At 42.6% G+C, this 15,540-nt stretch overlaps 1 protein-coding gene across 15 annotated transcripts in view; it reads right to left on the bottom strand.

Annotated features, from left to right (window-relative positions):
* The window catches only part of elavl4 (ELAV like neuron-specific RNA binding protein 4), an 84,549-nt gene that overhangs the window by 39,477 nt on the left and 29,532 nt on the right, over positions 1–15,540 (bottom strand). For 13 of the 15 annotated variants that reach the window (XM_037115629.1, XM_037115636.1, XM_037115630.1 and 10 more), the window contains 2 exons: positions 7,556–7,642; positions 2,905–3,151 (listed from right to left, as the gene is read on the bottom strand). In XM_037115629.1, the coding sequence (XP_036971524.1) occupies positions 2,905–3,151; positions 7,556–7,642 (334 nt within the window). Of the gene's footprint in view, positions 1–2,904; positions 3,152–7,555; positions 7,643–11,566; positions 11,662–15,540 lie in introns of those variants that run through there. The other 2 variants (XM_037115633.1, XM_037115628.1) reach the window with 2 other exon arrangements.

Raw genomic sequence — 15,540 nt, 5'->3', positions numbered from 1 at the left:
ACGTAGTAAAAAATATCCTCACTCGATCTTCATAAAAATGTCTTTCTCGCAAACCACGCGTAGATGCTTATGACGAACGAGAGAGTGCAGGTGTATATCTCAGTCTCAAAATAAGGTGCACTCTTTACTTCCCACCATCCTTGCCTCTACCCCTCTCTCTTGCAAACCTGGCTTAGTCTGTTAATGATTTGGATGACTGTAAGAGAGTATAAAGCCTCTTGGCATTCCCTGCTGGAAGAAGGGATCTGTGCTTTGTTAGCCTAAAAGTTTGCACGAGGAAATTGCACCCATGGGATAGCAAAACAGGCATACGCCACAGGGGGAGATGGGAGGGAGGGCAGGATTTATTTATAACTTTTTTTTTTTGCGTTGATGCTAAGTCATCAGAGAGACCTTGTAGTGCAGAGCAGAGAAGTGCCCTAAATGGTTTAGAAGTGAGCGAACAAACATTTCTACCTCTCTCACTTTCCCCCTGTTTAGGGGCCCGAGCAGGTTTACAGCAATTCTGTTCGTTTCTGTTTTTTTTTTTTTTTTTTTTTTTAAAACTCTCTCCAAATATCTGCTGTTAGCTTGGTTCCACGCTGCTGCACTTGAGGGGAAAATCGGGCTGAGAGAGAACATCGTGATGGCGATGATGATGATAGCATGTGGTATCCCAGTGTTATTTTTGTTCACGCCATCCTCCATTATCCTGGTGTATCTGACTCTCAGGCTCCATTTTGTGGCCCATTACAGAGGACGAGGAAGATGGTCCTAAAGAGGAGCTGTAGAGCTATGCTTCAAAGAACAGACGGAGGCAGGGATGGACGGCTGGGCTAGTGGCCATCACTAGTTTGCAGTCAAGATGGTCATCCCTTTTGGCCTCTCGATTGTACTTAATCTATCACAGCAAACACAATTCTGGAATTCAACCTATATCTTTGTATTCGTGTGTTTACTCTCCTTGCCTTGCCATGCTATCTCAGAATGGCTCAGTGATCTGCCTGCCTGATGCTCTTTAATGAGATTATCAGGAGAAGAGTGTCAGTAAGTAGGATCTAAAATGAAAGCCATTATGGAGCATTATCACAGAGCTGCCCCACCACCCACCCACCCTCTACTCCCCTTGATCCATCTGCTGTATGGCCACCCACACAGCCACTACGCCCAGATTACAGCCATGATTAGCACCGCAAAGTGCTGCTTAATTTAAACACCTCTGGAGAACATGTGGCACTTTGCTGCATTGCTGAGTCACAGCGCTTGAACACACACCCAGAGGGCAGAGATGGATTTCTTCCTCTGGAAGACAGCGCATACAATGACTCCTCTTAAACACTTGAATTGTCTGGAATGATGTCGGACTGCGGGCTTGTGTACACTAGGGTTACCGCGGTGATGACATTTTCCCACTGGTTAAAAAAACTTGTGACAAAACCGGCGTAACCATTTACACCAAACTTTTTACAGTAAAGGATGCTCACTGTCTTTGGAGTCGTATTAATTCATTGCTAATGCAAACTGAGCATTTTCCTACTGCTGCAGCATCACATTAAAATCATTTCACTGGTGAAACACTAGTAGAATTTTTTTATTCTAGTCACTGGATAATTAGTCACTAATTTGTTCAGTGAGTTTAAGACCTATCGCTCTTCGTCTACAGGGCAAAAAAACAGTTATTCAGCATTTTTTGACAGTGGGTCAAGGAGTAGTTTCATACAGTCTGTGGGAGGGATGGAACAAGGAGCTGTTAGATGGTGAGCTGCAGGACTCAGACTGCACACCTCATCTTCTCAGCAAGGTAACTAACTCATTTTCCCTCATCAAAGTTATCAGATTTCTATTTGCATAGGGTTTGAACCCAAAATATTACATAGCAGATCACTCACTTTTTGCTTTGACAAAACATCCTCTGCCATCATCTTGTTGGCAAACTCTCCAGTCTTGTCATGTTAGAAGTGATATGTGACTCCTGCTAATGACTGTGGTGGCAGTAAACAAATAAGATAATCAGGGTCAAGGCCAGAAGACGGTGTAACACTATTTACAGAGACTACCACGGCAAGCCTAGTGTGTGTGTTTGTGTGTGTGTGTGTGTGTGTGTGTGTGTGTGTGTGTGTGTGTATATAAATATATATATATAGTGTGACCTATTCGCGTCATATTTCATTCTTGTCAAAACCTAATTTAGAGCCGTCATGTCTATTTGTCACACCCATAATTCTTATCATTTTCTGTCATTAGTCTATAAATGCAAAAAATAATCCTGGTTCCAAAAATTGGGACAGTGTGAAAAACATAAATAAAGCAGAATGTGTACGTTTGCAAATCCTGTCTGAGATGTACTTAATTGAAAAAAGAACAAAGGCTATGTATATTTGTCGCTAAACAGCTCGCCTGCAAATGATTTTGACAGGTGAAAAAAAAAAATTATACTAGGATAAGGATTACCAACTATTTTGAAGTAGGTGATATGTCAAGAATTTACAACTGCTACAGTATTGTACTGTTAAAAAAGGATGCTTTTGCGAACAGGAAGTCCAGTCTTAAAGTCCGATCAGCCCAGTGTATACAGTCATAATAGAAAGCAAGCATCAAAATCCTTTCAAGATCCGAGGGAGCTCAGTGCAGTCACAACTCACCTTGTGCTTTTCCCTTTTCACTTTACTTTTTACTTTTCCCTTCTGTACCACCAAATCATCACTTTTATTACTTCTACAAGAGAATGTATCATAAGGCCAATGAAACAACATTTAGATAGGGGGGATTTGAAAAGGAAAACTTCTTCCCTTTTTAAAACTCACTGGACACACCTCAATTGATATCAAGGCTAAGAAGATTATTTCCTTAGATCATGAAAAGATTTTTTTGTGTTAAAAATGCAGCAATATCCCAGCAGAGCATCCAACAGTCTCCTTTCTGTACCTGTGATCTTATCGCGAACCAGCTTGCAGGACTCGATCTCTCCGATGCTGCCAAACAGGCTGCGGAACTCCTCCTGGGTCATGTTCTGGGGCAGGTAGTTGACAATGAGGTTGGTCTTGCTGTCGTCATTTGTTGGGCCAGTCTGCATGGGCGAGGGGCAGCCACGGCTGTTGGTGGTCGGCCCGTTGGCTGTGGTGCCTCCTCCACTGGGGCCATTTGTCACTGGAGCCTCCATGTTACTGATAATCTAGAGCAGGGCAAAGAAGAGGAGGAGGAGGAGGAAGAGGAGAGAAGGAGAGGCAAGCAGAGGAGGAAGGATGAAGAAGAAGAGAGATAGCATTAATTAGCAAAGGCTTCCGTGCTGTATTCAGCAGTTTAGAACAATGAATATGAAGCACGGCAGACACAACATAAAGTCAAAGTGGTTATTTTCTAAATATATTGCCTAAAAAACATGACTTTTGTTGCATTAAGTCAAATCTACTTCTTAATCTACTACTTAGTTAATCCAATTAATCTTTGTAAGGATTCAGATGTTATAGTTGCAGAATAGAACAAAGACATTTCACAATGTATCTGTAACAATATAATACATTATAAGAGGAGAGTATTTAGCAAACCAAGTGAGGTTTTTGACAGATTTAGATTAGTTATTTCAGATAGTGTTCCAAATCAGTGAACAGGATGCTTTACAGCGATTCTGTATTTCCAGGATTTTGCAACAATGTGATGAAGCACCCTGATTTTTCAGATATTTATGAAATACTTATTGATTTTCATGTTTTGAGGCAGTGTGAATAAATGGTTGAATAGCAGTTTTTAGGGGTGACAGGTTATATTTACCCCGAATTATCCAAATGGTGAAAAAACAAATTGCCTCTTGTTTCATGGTGTCATTATTATGATGAATTAACATTTAATCAAAATGTTAGTGAACTCCAATATGAAATAACAAAGTAGACATATAGTGAACACACTGTACACAATACACATGTGTAAACATTGAGAAATACACCAAACATTGGACACAGAGAGGATATAGGACTGTACGGGGCAGCTCTGACTGGTCAGCAATGAGGACAGCCCCTGGGGCTGCTTACTGACTGCTGATGCTGCGGCTGTGACAGAGAGAAGTTTGCATTTTCATTTCTGTTTTGTTTTTGTAGAGCATCTCACAATAAAAGTGTTCAAACAGGAACTGTGACTTGGGTGTAAGTGTGAGAATAAAAAAACTGAGAAAAAAGGTGAGAGGGAGTCAAAAGTCGGAGGAGGAGGGAGGTTGGTCGCACTTTGCTTTTTTCTACAGGAGCACTCTGACACATTTAACAAAAATGCTTATTCTGAGTGAACATTATTCTCTATCGAAAGCAATGTGTGAAGTCAAATTATTCATGCATTTGCATAAAAAACATTTGTTTGATCGAAATTAATGGCTTTTGTTGCCTATATGTGTGAGTGTGAGGGGAGTGTCGGAGTTTTGCTAAAGAAAGTGTAGAGACAACTAACAATTAAATCAGTAAATGGTGGAAAGATGAGACAGAAAGAAAAAGATGGATGCACTGTCAGAAAGGTATAGTGAGCATTGTTCTCTCTTGAGCAAGATACTGTAAACTGGCTGCTGACAGACTGCTTGTTGGCTTTGTTTTTAATTTTCTGTGTCACCTTTACAATAATGATGGTCTCTGTTTCAGACTGTACGTGTGTGTATTGTGTCATCTTACTGCTAGTACCAATAGTGATTCTGATTCTGCATAAAAGGACCATAGTAAACTATGGCAAAGCCCTCTATACAGGCCAGTCCATGTCCAGTCGGAGCACAAACTCACACGTTTCCTTCAGACTGCGGCACAAGCACGCTAATGACCTTACACGCTGAAATCCAAATTAAGATGCAAATATTCTTTAATCTGATTCAATCAAATTTTTAAAGCCATCACTCAGATCTCTCCATCTCCCCTGTTCAGCCGTTTGGCTCTTGGTCTATTTTTAACCATTCTTAAGTACACGCAGACAGGCTGCACTTGGAAGCGGGGCTGGTTTTAGCAAGGGAGGAGCGAGGGACGAGTCGTACTTCGCTCTATTTTTGGATTATCAGAGGACTGGACCTGTGTTCTAATAATATAGCTCAAAGTGGAATTTAAAAATTTCCCAGTTTGTACAGAAATAGTTTTCAAAACCGTTTTAGCCTTTTACAATGCGTGCACTTCTCGGCTTTAATCACTTTACTTTTATCTACTCTATCTCCGTGTAGTGGTGAACAGAGATATTGATAAATGAAACAGCAGGCAAACAAAGAACTACTTGGTTACTGAACAAATACCACCAATATATTCATACTAATATCAACATAATATTCAATAAAATACTGTATCTATGCAGAAAGGTAACCATTGTTATTTTCTAAGAAGCGTTAATTTTAAGAGGGTTTAAAACAGTTTAAAAAGGATGACTAGGAAAAGTCAAATGCTGAGCATCTTTATATATTAACTATATAATGATATAATGGAGTAACATACAGAGGCTTATATGTGTCTTTTCTCTGACTGTAGGAAGACCTTTAAAGAAAGCCTGTATTTCATATAATTAAGTGCTCCCCTTTTCCTCTGTCTCAGTGTTTAGAAGCAGCACCAACAAAATGTCAGTCTTGAATCTGTTTCCATCCGCTCATTCTCCAAACACACACATTCGCATGCACACACACTTCTATGCATTCACACTCTGCAGTGAGTGAAAGAGCACACACACAAACACACATACAGAGAGAGAGAGAGAGAGAGAGAGAGAGAGAGAGAGAGAGAGAGAGAGAGAGAGAGAGAGAGAGAGAGAGAGAGAACAATGGCCCGAGCCCACAGCAGAAAACAAACAGACAGGGAGATGTCTAAAAGCTCTCAAGATGAGAGCTGCATGCAAATTGTTCTTTTGACAGTATCCTTTCCTACTCACTCACCATTCTACCACAACAGAGATACAGAGACAGACCGAGCAAGACGGGCGGGTTTGGGGGGGGGGGGGGGGGAGCGGTGAGTAAGGACAGAATAGTATCTAGCCATAACAGTGTTGATTGGAGCGGGCCTTATTAAATCTGTTTACATTCCCTGCTGGGCTCCATTCTGTCAGAAAGACTTTCAACTCCATGGGACGCTTTCTGAGGAGTTTTTACACCAAAATGGCTGCCTCTAATTAACAGGGACCTGCCGAGTCCCAGTGGCCAATTATATTCCTCTCCTTGTCCCTGCCCACCAGCATTTGTGCTGCTCAGCAGTCCACTTCTTGTTGGTTGTGAACACTCTGGCTGCCCCTGCTCTCCCACTGTGGAGCCTAGTGCTGTGGACAGAACTCACTGCATGTCCTGTTGACTTAGTACAACTCACAGTCCTCTCAAGCTCTCAGCCTCAAGATGCAGCTTCTTTTCCTCGCAAGTTTTAATTCTACTCTTCTGATCTAGGAGGCAGGGCCAACACTGAGCTTCTAGCTTAAAGCAATACTTGTAGACAATGTTGGAAAACAAATGTGTGCAATGGTGTCGGATAGAATTGAGAATAAATGCTTACTGTTAGAAGTTGAGAGATAACTGGTGGCCATTGTTAAAAATGGCTTAATAATAGTAAATCAATGTGACTTAAACAGTGTTGAAGCTATGGTTGCTCTACAGGTAAGTGCACGCTAAGGACAAATTCGTATCTAAAGAGTGCTCCAGTGCTAAGTAAAGGAGGAGGAGGAAAAAGAAATACAAGTTATCGTTGCAAAAACGTGAGTCAGTCGTGTGTGTGCAAGGAAACAGAGGTCCATCCGAAATGCTCACATTTGCAGATTTGCGTGAGTTAATGAAGGAAAATGAATCAATAACTATTTTGATAATCTATATTTTCACTTATTTTCAAGCTAAAATGAATAGTCTGGGTTTTAGGCTGTTGTTGGAAAAAAGAAGCAATCTGAAGATATCACTTTGGGCAGGGTTAAGATAATTGGATGATTGTGATAGGCAATGAAGGCTAAAATGCACAAGTGATTTGTAACTATAGCCTGACCGGGAGCTTTTAGGGGTGATGTCAATAATAATACCAAGGAGTAAAAAATTCCAATAAAGATATTTTCGGCCGATAGCAACACATTTTTGTTGCAGTTATCCCTCAAATGCAGTTAGTAATCTTAAAAGCAGAACTGAACGTTGAACATCACCTGAAATAATTATAAATCACCCCAAGCATCATTTTCTGCACTGTGTTTAAGAGTTTTCTTATCTGCAGATATCAACAACATATACTGTACAATATATCAGCCGATAATACTGACTTTATTTACAGATGTAGTGTAAATAATAAAATGTAATTATGTGCATATTTATTGAAGCATTTCACATTTCACCATATTTCCCGGCTTCCTCAAATACACAAAATGGATGTACACATCAGCAGCTGAATATTTCACTCATCTCTGTACAGCGTCCTCTACCCTTGCAACCTCCTGGTCCTCCCTCGTGCCCTTTGTCTATTGTCCTGTCCGTCAATCTCTGCTCCACTTCCAACTGTCTCAGTAAGCAGCATCACCAACCACAGTGTATTTATGTAAACACAGTACAATATCAGATCATATTACTTCATGGGTGTGTAAAATGGCGGGGCCATCTATTTGGCAGCAGTAGTCTCCTTACCATCTTTGGCTGTGTCAGCAATCCCTTCTCTGCCCAGCCCTGGAGCTGTGGGAGCTCTGCCTGACGCCACTGTGTCTCTGTCGACCCCTATGGAGCGAGCACAGGGAGGGAGGGACGCACAGCCCACCGTCAACATCATACACTCACTTTACAAGGTTAGGGGTTGCAGTGGGATTTGGGGGAGTGAAAAGGGGGTTTGGGGTGATGGCGGCTCGCTAGGAAAAAGACAGTTACACTTTTTTACAGTCAAACTAAAACAGACAGGTGGCTCAGGAGTTTTGTTTTCAGTTGGTGTGACTGGTGGAGATGAGTGATTTGTCATTGGGGAGAAATACATTGGAGTGATGATTAAAAGAAAAGGAAGACCATGTAATTCAATTTCTAGAAATGTTGCTTCATGCTGAAAAGTGAATTGCTTAGATATAAAATACATTATTTCTTCAGTTGTTTCAGTCGTTTGAATGGATTGAATAAAACTGCGTGTGTGTGTACAAGCCAGCAGATTGGTGTGGTGACTGCAATGACCTTGGCAGAGTTTATAATGAGGGTTTCCCTCTTGCTCTCTGTGGGTAAACAAGCCTGTGGTTGAAGAGACAGAAATGCCACAAATGAGCAGGAAGTCTGTTCACTAGCTCTCCAGAGCAGGAGGCTTAAATGCCTGCAGCTATCTACGGATGCTACGAGCAGCCAATTTAGCAGGAGAGGAGGAAGAGAGGAGGGCTGACCTCTGCCTTCATTTACTCCTTCAGAGAGATGAAGGGAGGGAGTGAGGGATCAGATGGGAGGAGGAGGAGGAGGAGGAAGAAGAAGAAAAGGCAAGAGCTGAGTAATGGGGAAGACACTTCCAATACTTCAAAGAAAGGGAGAGACAGAGGTGGGGGAGGAGAGAGAGATAGTCTGTACATGTTCTGTTGTCAATGTGTCTTGTAAACTAAGGCAGGAATGCATAATGGCGGTCTAAATGAGAGTGAACTGTCAGCTTGAAAGGCAAAAAGAAGATACAGAAGGGCAGAGAGGTCAGGGTAGAGAAGAGGACAAGGGATATGGTCTCTTCACGCTGACAGGTAATGGTGAATGAGATATTTTGGGTGGGATTATAATAGAAATGATCAAGTTGAGCCACCTTTGTTTTAGTCTGAGGAGGGCCAAAGTGTTACTGTCGAATAATGGTTGAGTGAAATATAAAAAAAAAATCTTTCTATTTTGTAAATCTAACTAAAAGAAATTAGTTAGAAGCATTACTTATTCATCTTCATGTTCAAGCTTTTAGCCGTGTTATGCAGCCCAGTCGCCAGAATAAAATGTTTGCATTTTATTTTTTCTACAAACCACAAATACCTTCAAATTTGTGCATGTCATAACAGCATTTAGCCAACATATCACATTTACATCTTGGCTGTTGGAGACTCTCAACATGTGTTGCCATGCCAGAAACCACAGGATACTTCGAAACAAGATGCAGGGACATTTCTCAGCTATGTTTGTGGCAACATAACAGAATATTTTGATGAGACATCTTGACAATTTGGCGACAGAACCAAAACTTGATCTGCTCCTGGGGCTGGGTATCATTAAAAAAAACTACAGATACCTCGGTACAGGTTCCTAAATGAAACTTTTTGTGATACCAATTTAAGGAAATCTGTTTGAAACAAAAGATTATGTTACCTACACACATGGTGAGCCATGCCTCGAGACAGCCAATCACCAGCACTATTAGATCTTGGCACAACAAGCATGCTGCATGCTTACTGGCTCGCTGACCTTGATGAGGTCAGTTCTTTTGAAATTGAATTTTGTTATCGATTGACAAGATACTCAATAGTATCAAGACAATTCGGTCAGTGGCCAAAGTTCGATACCTCGTCCTATCTTTTCCTCACCCTAACCAAGTGGTTTTGTGCTTAAACCTCATCAGACCATAAGCGCAGTGTTGTTACAAGAAACTTGCAACTTAAAGAAATATAAGGTTTCAGCATATCCATGGTTTGCTGAAATTTACAACATTTATTCTGGCGATTGGGCTGTCTTAGGTCAACCTCATGCAGGTGTGCCAGAGTCAGGGAGGTGTATTTATAACCATTTAAAAGGACCAAGAGTGGCCAGTGCCAGGGATAGCTACACCCCTGGGGAGAACTACAGATTGCAGCCACCAAATAAATTAAAGCGGACTAACATTCATCTCATCAAGAGTGCAGAGGACAATATAGCTACAAGGACAATATAAGATACCCTGAAAAAAGAAAAGCGTTAGGCAGAGGTGAAACATCAGAATCATTTTTCACCCATTCTGCAAAGCCGTCATTTTACACACTGTGTCAGTGCGGGAGGGGAAATGGTGTGTCGCAGCAAGCAGACAGTGCAGTGTTATTGTAGCATGTACAAAAAGTGGTGATAAAAATGTAAGAAGCGGCAAGCAAATGCATATGATTCTCCATTTCACCATCGAACGTATAGTGGAAGAGAGCATAATGTCGGCAAAAGGAATATTACATTTCTCAGATGTGCGTTTAAGTCTCTGCATCCCATTTTCAAAACACTGCTCAGAGCTCAAGATTCAATGCTCAACCATTCGATAAAACAAACACAGTCTCAGGCGTAACACGCGCACACACACACACACACACACACACACACACACAAGGCACACACACACAGTTTCATCCTTCTTCATATTCTCACTGTCCTTGCGTTCATCACATGAACACACACACGTGCGTCCTCTGATAAAATCTCAAATAACGCTGGAATAAGGGTGCAATGCAATTACATCGGTTCACCATTGAGATGAAAAACCGCTCATGGATACATTTTCAATTATTCAGGGAATACATTTCAGTCGGTGCTCAGATGCTGGGAAAACTTATTATATAATCAATACACTCTATAACGCCATTAATATTTGATGCCACGAAAGTGCTTCCTGTCTCCTTGGGCTCCTGGCCAATGGTGTCTGGGTACTGCAGTCAAATAGGACGAGCCTTATCCGCCTGCAGCGAGGAAGGGGAGTAAACATTTGTCTTCCTCTAACAGTCGGAAAAAACCAAAAGGCACACGCAAGTTTCTTTGAGATTTACTGGATATGAATGAAATCTTTTCTTCCACACTTTGCTCACAGATAATCCCTCTTTCTCCACAGCACTATTTCACTTCCGCTTGAAGCTAAAATTAAGATGACTAGAGTTTCTTCCATTCCTGTCCTTTTCACCTTCGTCACTCTTCGGCTGCTTTTACCCCATAAAACCACCACTTTATATCGCTGGCGTGGCACAGGCTTCCCTCCCCCCCTTCTCTTCCAGTGCTTAGACAATCAATTTACCCTGACTTGGCCAGGATAGATGGAGGCTGTAGAGACTGCAGAGTAGACAGTATGCTGCAGGATCTCTCCGCTGATAGACACACTCCCTGGCAGCTACAAAATGGAGCCAGCATGCAACCATCTGACTTGTTAGACTTCGCCTCACCATCTTGCTTCCGATATTATTTGTGACTTCCTTATGCCTTGCGCATCTTTTTTTTTGTTTTGTTTTAGAAAATGGCTTGGCTTGATAAAATTATCGCTTTATTTTTATTCATTGTCTGATACACGTTCAAGCTACCATAACCTGATACCGCCAAACTCGCACTAAAACTGTTCGTCAGTCCCCAAAAGTGAAACTGGATTTGAATTAGTGAAACTGATTAGGGGTTGCTATCAAACTGACTGAGACACAAAGAGATTAATACGACTTTACTACCTCAGTTCCTCGGTCAGTCAAGTTCCCTGTAATGCTCTCTACGCTATTGATTTTTATTTTTCTCTCTCCTCTCTCTTTCTTCCTGGTCTTCTCTCTCTCTCTCTCTTTCTCTCTCTCGCCATTTCTCCACCTCCACCAACATCTGCTGAGTTCTGAAACGTCCTGCAGGTCAGACGGATGCTGTGCCGGATCAATCAGGGAAAAGTAATCTGGGACGCCTCATCCAGGCAAGCACAGACATGCGCGTGCGTTCAGACACATCACGGATACTCACCGACACGCACACCCCTCCTCTGTTGCACTCTGGCCTGCCTGCCTCCACTCTCATCGATCTGCATCTACTTTACCAAATGGATTCTTCTCTTCTTCTATCCTCCTCCACCCCTTTTCTCTCTGTGTGACTCAGAATAATAAATGTTCCAGACCACGCGCAAGACGTGTACGTAAGCAATTTTTCATTTAACTTTGGCTTGACTTCTCCCCCGCCTTTCCTCTTTCTCTTTTGTGATGTTTCAGTCTTTCAGGGTGATCGATGCAGCTTTCCCACACATTCCCTCACAGCCCCCGGGTAATCGGCACATACTTGTGTTAGGTCAGAGTTCAGCAGATGACAGGATACGACCTATTGCTTAGGGGTATGTCAGACAAAATCTGTATAATATTCTCAAGATTTATATTTCACACAATTAGAGCATGAGTCTTGGCAAAGATTGCTTTTTATAAATGTTAAATATCTGTTCAGGTCCACTTGTTTCTGGAGGCTAAACAATCTGGCACAACAAATATTCTGCCAGCTTTTGCATTTAAATGTTCATAACTGAAGTGATATAACTTCTTCTACATTTACTTGGCAATTATCATGACTTAGTATTTTTTCTTTCTAAAAATCTCCCGAGAAGCTATTTTATGCCGCATTGTGGGCAGTCAAAAGACACAACATCATTCAAGGACAATGACTGAGGACCTGCAGCACTCCATACATATGTAGTTACTCTCTCTCTCTCTCTCTCTCTCGCTCTCTCTCTCTCACACACACAAACACACACACACACACACACACACACACACACACACACACACACACACACACACACACACACACACACATGCACAGACTCCTTTGCTGAGCCAAACTGTAGGCGGAACCGGAGCCATTTGTCCACTGGCTGAATCCCAACTCTGCACCAACGCATGCAGAAAATTGGTGAGCATCTTGACTCTGGAGATGACACTTCAATTTGTGCAGCTCCAGTGACTGGTGCTCTGCAGTTCCTCCCTTGTGGGGGTGTGAGATCAGCTGGACACCTGCCTAGCTGTTTGGCTGAAGCCTGGTGCATGGGGACAGGGCCTTGGAATTGAAGGCCTGGCCTTGCCTGTCAGCCCAAGTCCCTGTCCCTCAGCTCTCGCCCTATCCTGGCCTCTCAGGTCCTCATCACAGCTCCCCTAGATTCACTCCTGTGCCAGGGACAGTCCCTTGCTTTATGCCCCCTGACCCCTATTTCTCTTTCCAATCCTTAGCTGCAAGTTATTGCAGGGCCTCATCCCAACCGTAGTCTTCCCTTGAACAGCATCAAATCCCCATCAACAGCTTGCCAGACTTTGTTCCAGTTCTTGCAGCAGCAGCCAGCATCTCTGCTCTCAGCTCAGTCAAATCAGCAAGATGTCTCTGCTGTGCATCGCTGTCTGTCCTGCTGTAATCCCTGGGTGTGACGGATGGGAGTGATCGCTGTCGAGGCCCTCAGCTGCAGTAGGACAATTTTTCGTGGATTAAAGGGGCTAAATCATCGTCTCATCCACTACATGGGATTCTATCCCTAATTAAATGTCATTAATGTGGTTAGAGGTTTTAGTGGAGATGATATCTACCTAACATGTAAAGCCTATTAAGTAAGTATTAACAGCAAGCACAAAAGACACATTGTGAAGAAGAGAAAAAGGGTAAAAACAAAGCAGGAGAGTGTACAGTAAGTCTATGTTACGCCTGTTATCAAACATGACATTAAAGGTTGATCGTTCCCACCAGGGCTTGTCTTTTGATGTATTTGTCTTCCTATTTTAAGAACACAAAAATCTCATTTGCCATGACTATGTTAAGATCTAACCCAGTTACCTTTACTCCCTATGATTATTTTCTGAATAAACATAGGGACACAGAGTCTACAGCACCGCGGTGACAAAAACATGCACTACTCTGGATTGCATTTCAGGGAGTAGCCTGTGCATTTCCGAGTTGAGCTGAAGTTGCTTTTAGCCGGGCTGGGAGGATAGAGGACGCATAAAACAGACAGTGAGGCAGGCAGAGCAGGCAGGCTGATCCATCTGAGTCAGCACCATGTGTCATGAGCGAGGACACCACCTCCACAAGTAGCTGGCAGGTGAATGCGGCCACGCACCTGTGCAGGCAGCCAGCCATTTTAGTGAACCTGTCGCCTATCTTTAGCAAAAATACACTAAAATACACCAGTGTGTACATAAACAAACACATGCAAACATGCAGAAATGCACACAGATGAACTCGACTACCCAAGTATGCAGCGGCACTGGGGCCACCTGCACATATCAGGTCAGGAATAAGCAAGTCAGCAGTAGCAACTGTTTATTTCTCGATCCTCAAGTCATGCTTGTTGTATGTATAAAAAAGCCTGCAGGAACAAGATAACAGGCTAAAGCAACTCTCCCAAAAGGGGTCTCTTAGAATACTGTCCACAAGCAACAGAATAAGAAACTTGTAAACTCCTCTGACTGAACTAAATTTTCTGTATAATTCAGAGTAGGAGTTCTAATTAAAACTGGTTTGAGGATGGAAGCGGTAATACGGGCTTTATTGAACAGGTATTTAAAATGCTATAAACAGCCTGGAGGTATACGATAAGAGCAAAACCTACAGCACAGCACTTACACTGAGAGCAAGGCAGAGAGAAGAAGAAGCAGAGGCAGAGCTCTTCCTAATCTAATCACTGTTTCCCCCATCAGCTGCATCTCAGACACAGCCTGCTTCTGAGTGTGTGTGTGTTTGTGTGCGAGTGTGTTGTGTGTCTGCCTTGCAGCAAAGCCATAGAGCTAAATCACATAGACACCAACCAACCGTTGTACTCGAGAATTCATTCCACAGCCTTAGGTACTGTGTGAGGGTGTGGCTGAGTGTATGTCAGTGTGTGTGTGTGTGTGTGTGTGTGCGTGTGTGTTTGCGCGTGCCTAGCTAATCTAGTTATTGATTTAGCTCTGAACCGGAGCTCATATAATCAAATAGCTGCGAGGGAAAAGGACAGCCGTCCGTCATCTGTCTTAATGAGTAAACAGTTTGACGGAGGTAATGAATAACTCAGAACTACATGGGGATGTAGAGGAGGTAACTACGCTGCTGATAGGCTGACAAGCTAAAAATGTTTATATCCATCCTCTGGCGAATCTCTTCTGGCAACCCTCTTCCTGTTCTGAGCGACATCATGAAATATCAAATCTTTGGTCCTTGGTGTAGTTACACGCCTGGTTTCCTTTGAATATTAAGCTTAACTTTGCGCTTGTAAACATTCCCTTTTTGAAAATGCAGTCATTGCAAAAGCCAAACCAATTCAGTCGCTTTCTAAAAGTTGCTTTGCACAAGTCATTACACAATCAATTTGGACTTTGATTTGAGAATTTATGGCGAGCGCATCCTCTGTGAAGAATTCTGTGACTTGATGTGTGAGTGGTGCGATTTAGAAATGGCTTCTGCTGCAGCATGAAGAGCGCAGACTGAGACACAAAAGCCTAAATGTATACCAGCACAGCAAACAGACAAGGCCCGCGGCACACCAGCTAAACCATTAGGTGTGGCGTGCATTCAAACGACCAGATTAATCCCCCCTACTGCTGTACAGTGTGGAGTAATTGAAAATGCCCGCATGAGACTAGCTTTGCTCCTATACGGTGCGCATTTGCCAGGGAGGCAACGTATAGAAGGTGTCGGCTTATTGCCAAAGAAAATTCTGCAACAGAGTTTCAGTCTGACAGCATGTGCTGGAGAGCCATGGAACCATGAGATAGCATGAATTCATCTCTCTACTGTTCCAATTTTCTGACTTTTTCTCTATCTGCCTCCCAATATCAACTTGACAGGTGCGGTTCTTGCCCGCTGCTGACATTTATCAGTCTTGATAAGCATCAGATATAACGTTCCCTCCATTTCCATCTCGTTATGCTGCATAGGAAGAACGGCATTCTAGTCGATTGGAAGGGAAAGCGCAGGGCATCTATATTCCTGATGGG

The sequence above is a fragment of the Acanthopagrus latus genome, chromosome 11 (assembly GCF_904848185.1).
Source record: "Acanthopagrus latus isolate v.2019 chromosome 11, fAcaLat1.1, whole genome shotgun sequence".
In the NCBI taxonomy this organism is placed as follows: domain Eukaryota; kingdom Metazoa; phylum Chordata; class Actinopteri; order Spariformes; family Sparidae; genus Acanthopagrus; species Acanthopagrus latus.
The sequence above is the reverse complement of the archived record's forward strand: the minus strand, read 5'-3'. Positions and strand labels throughout refer to the sequence as shown.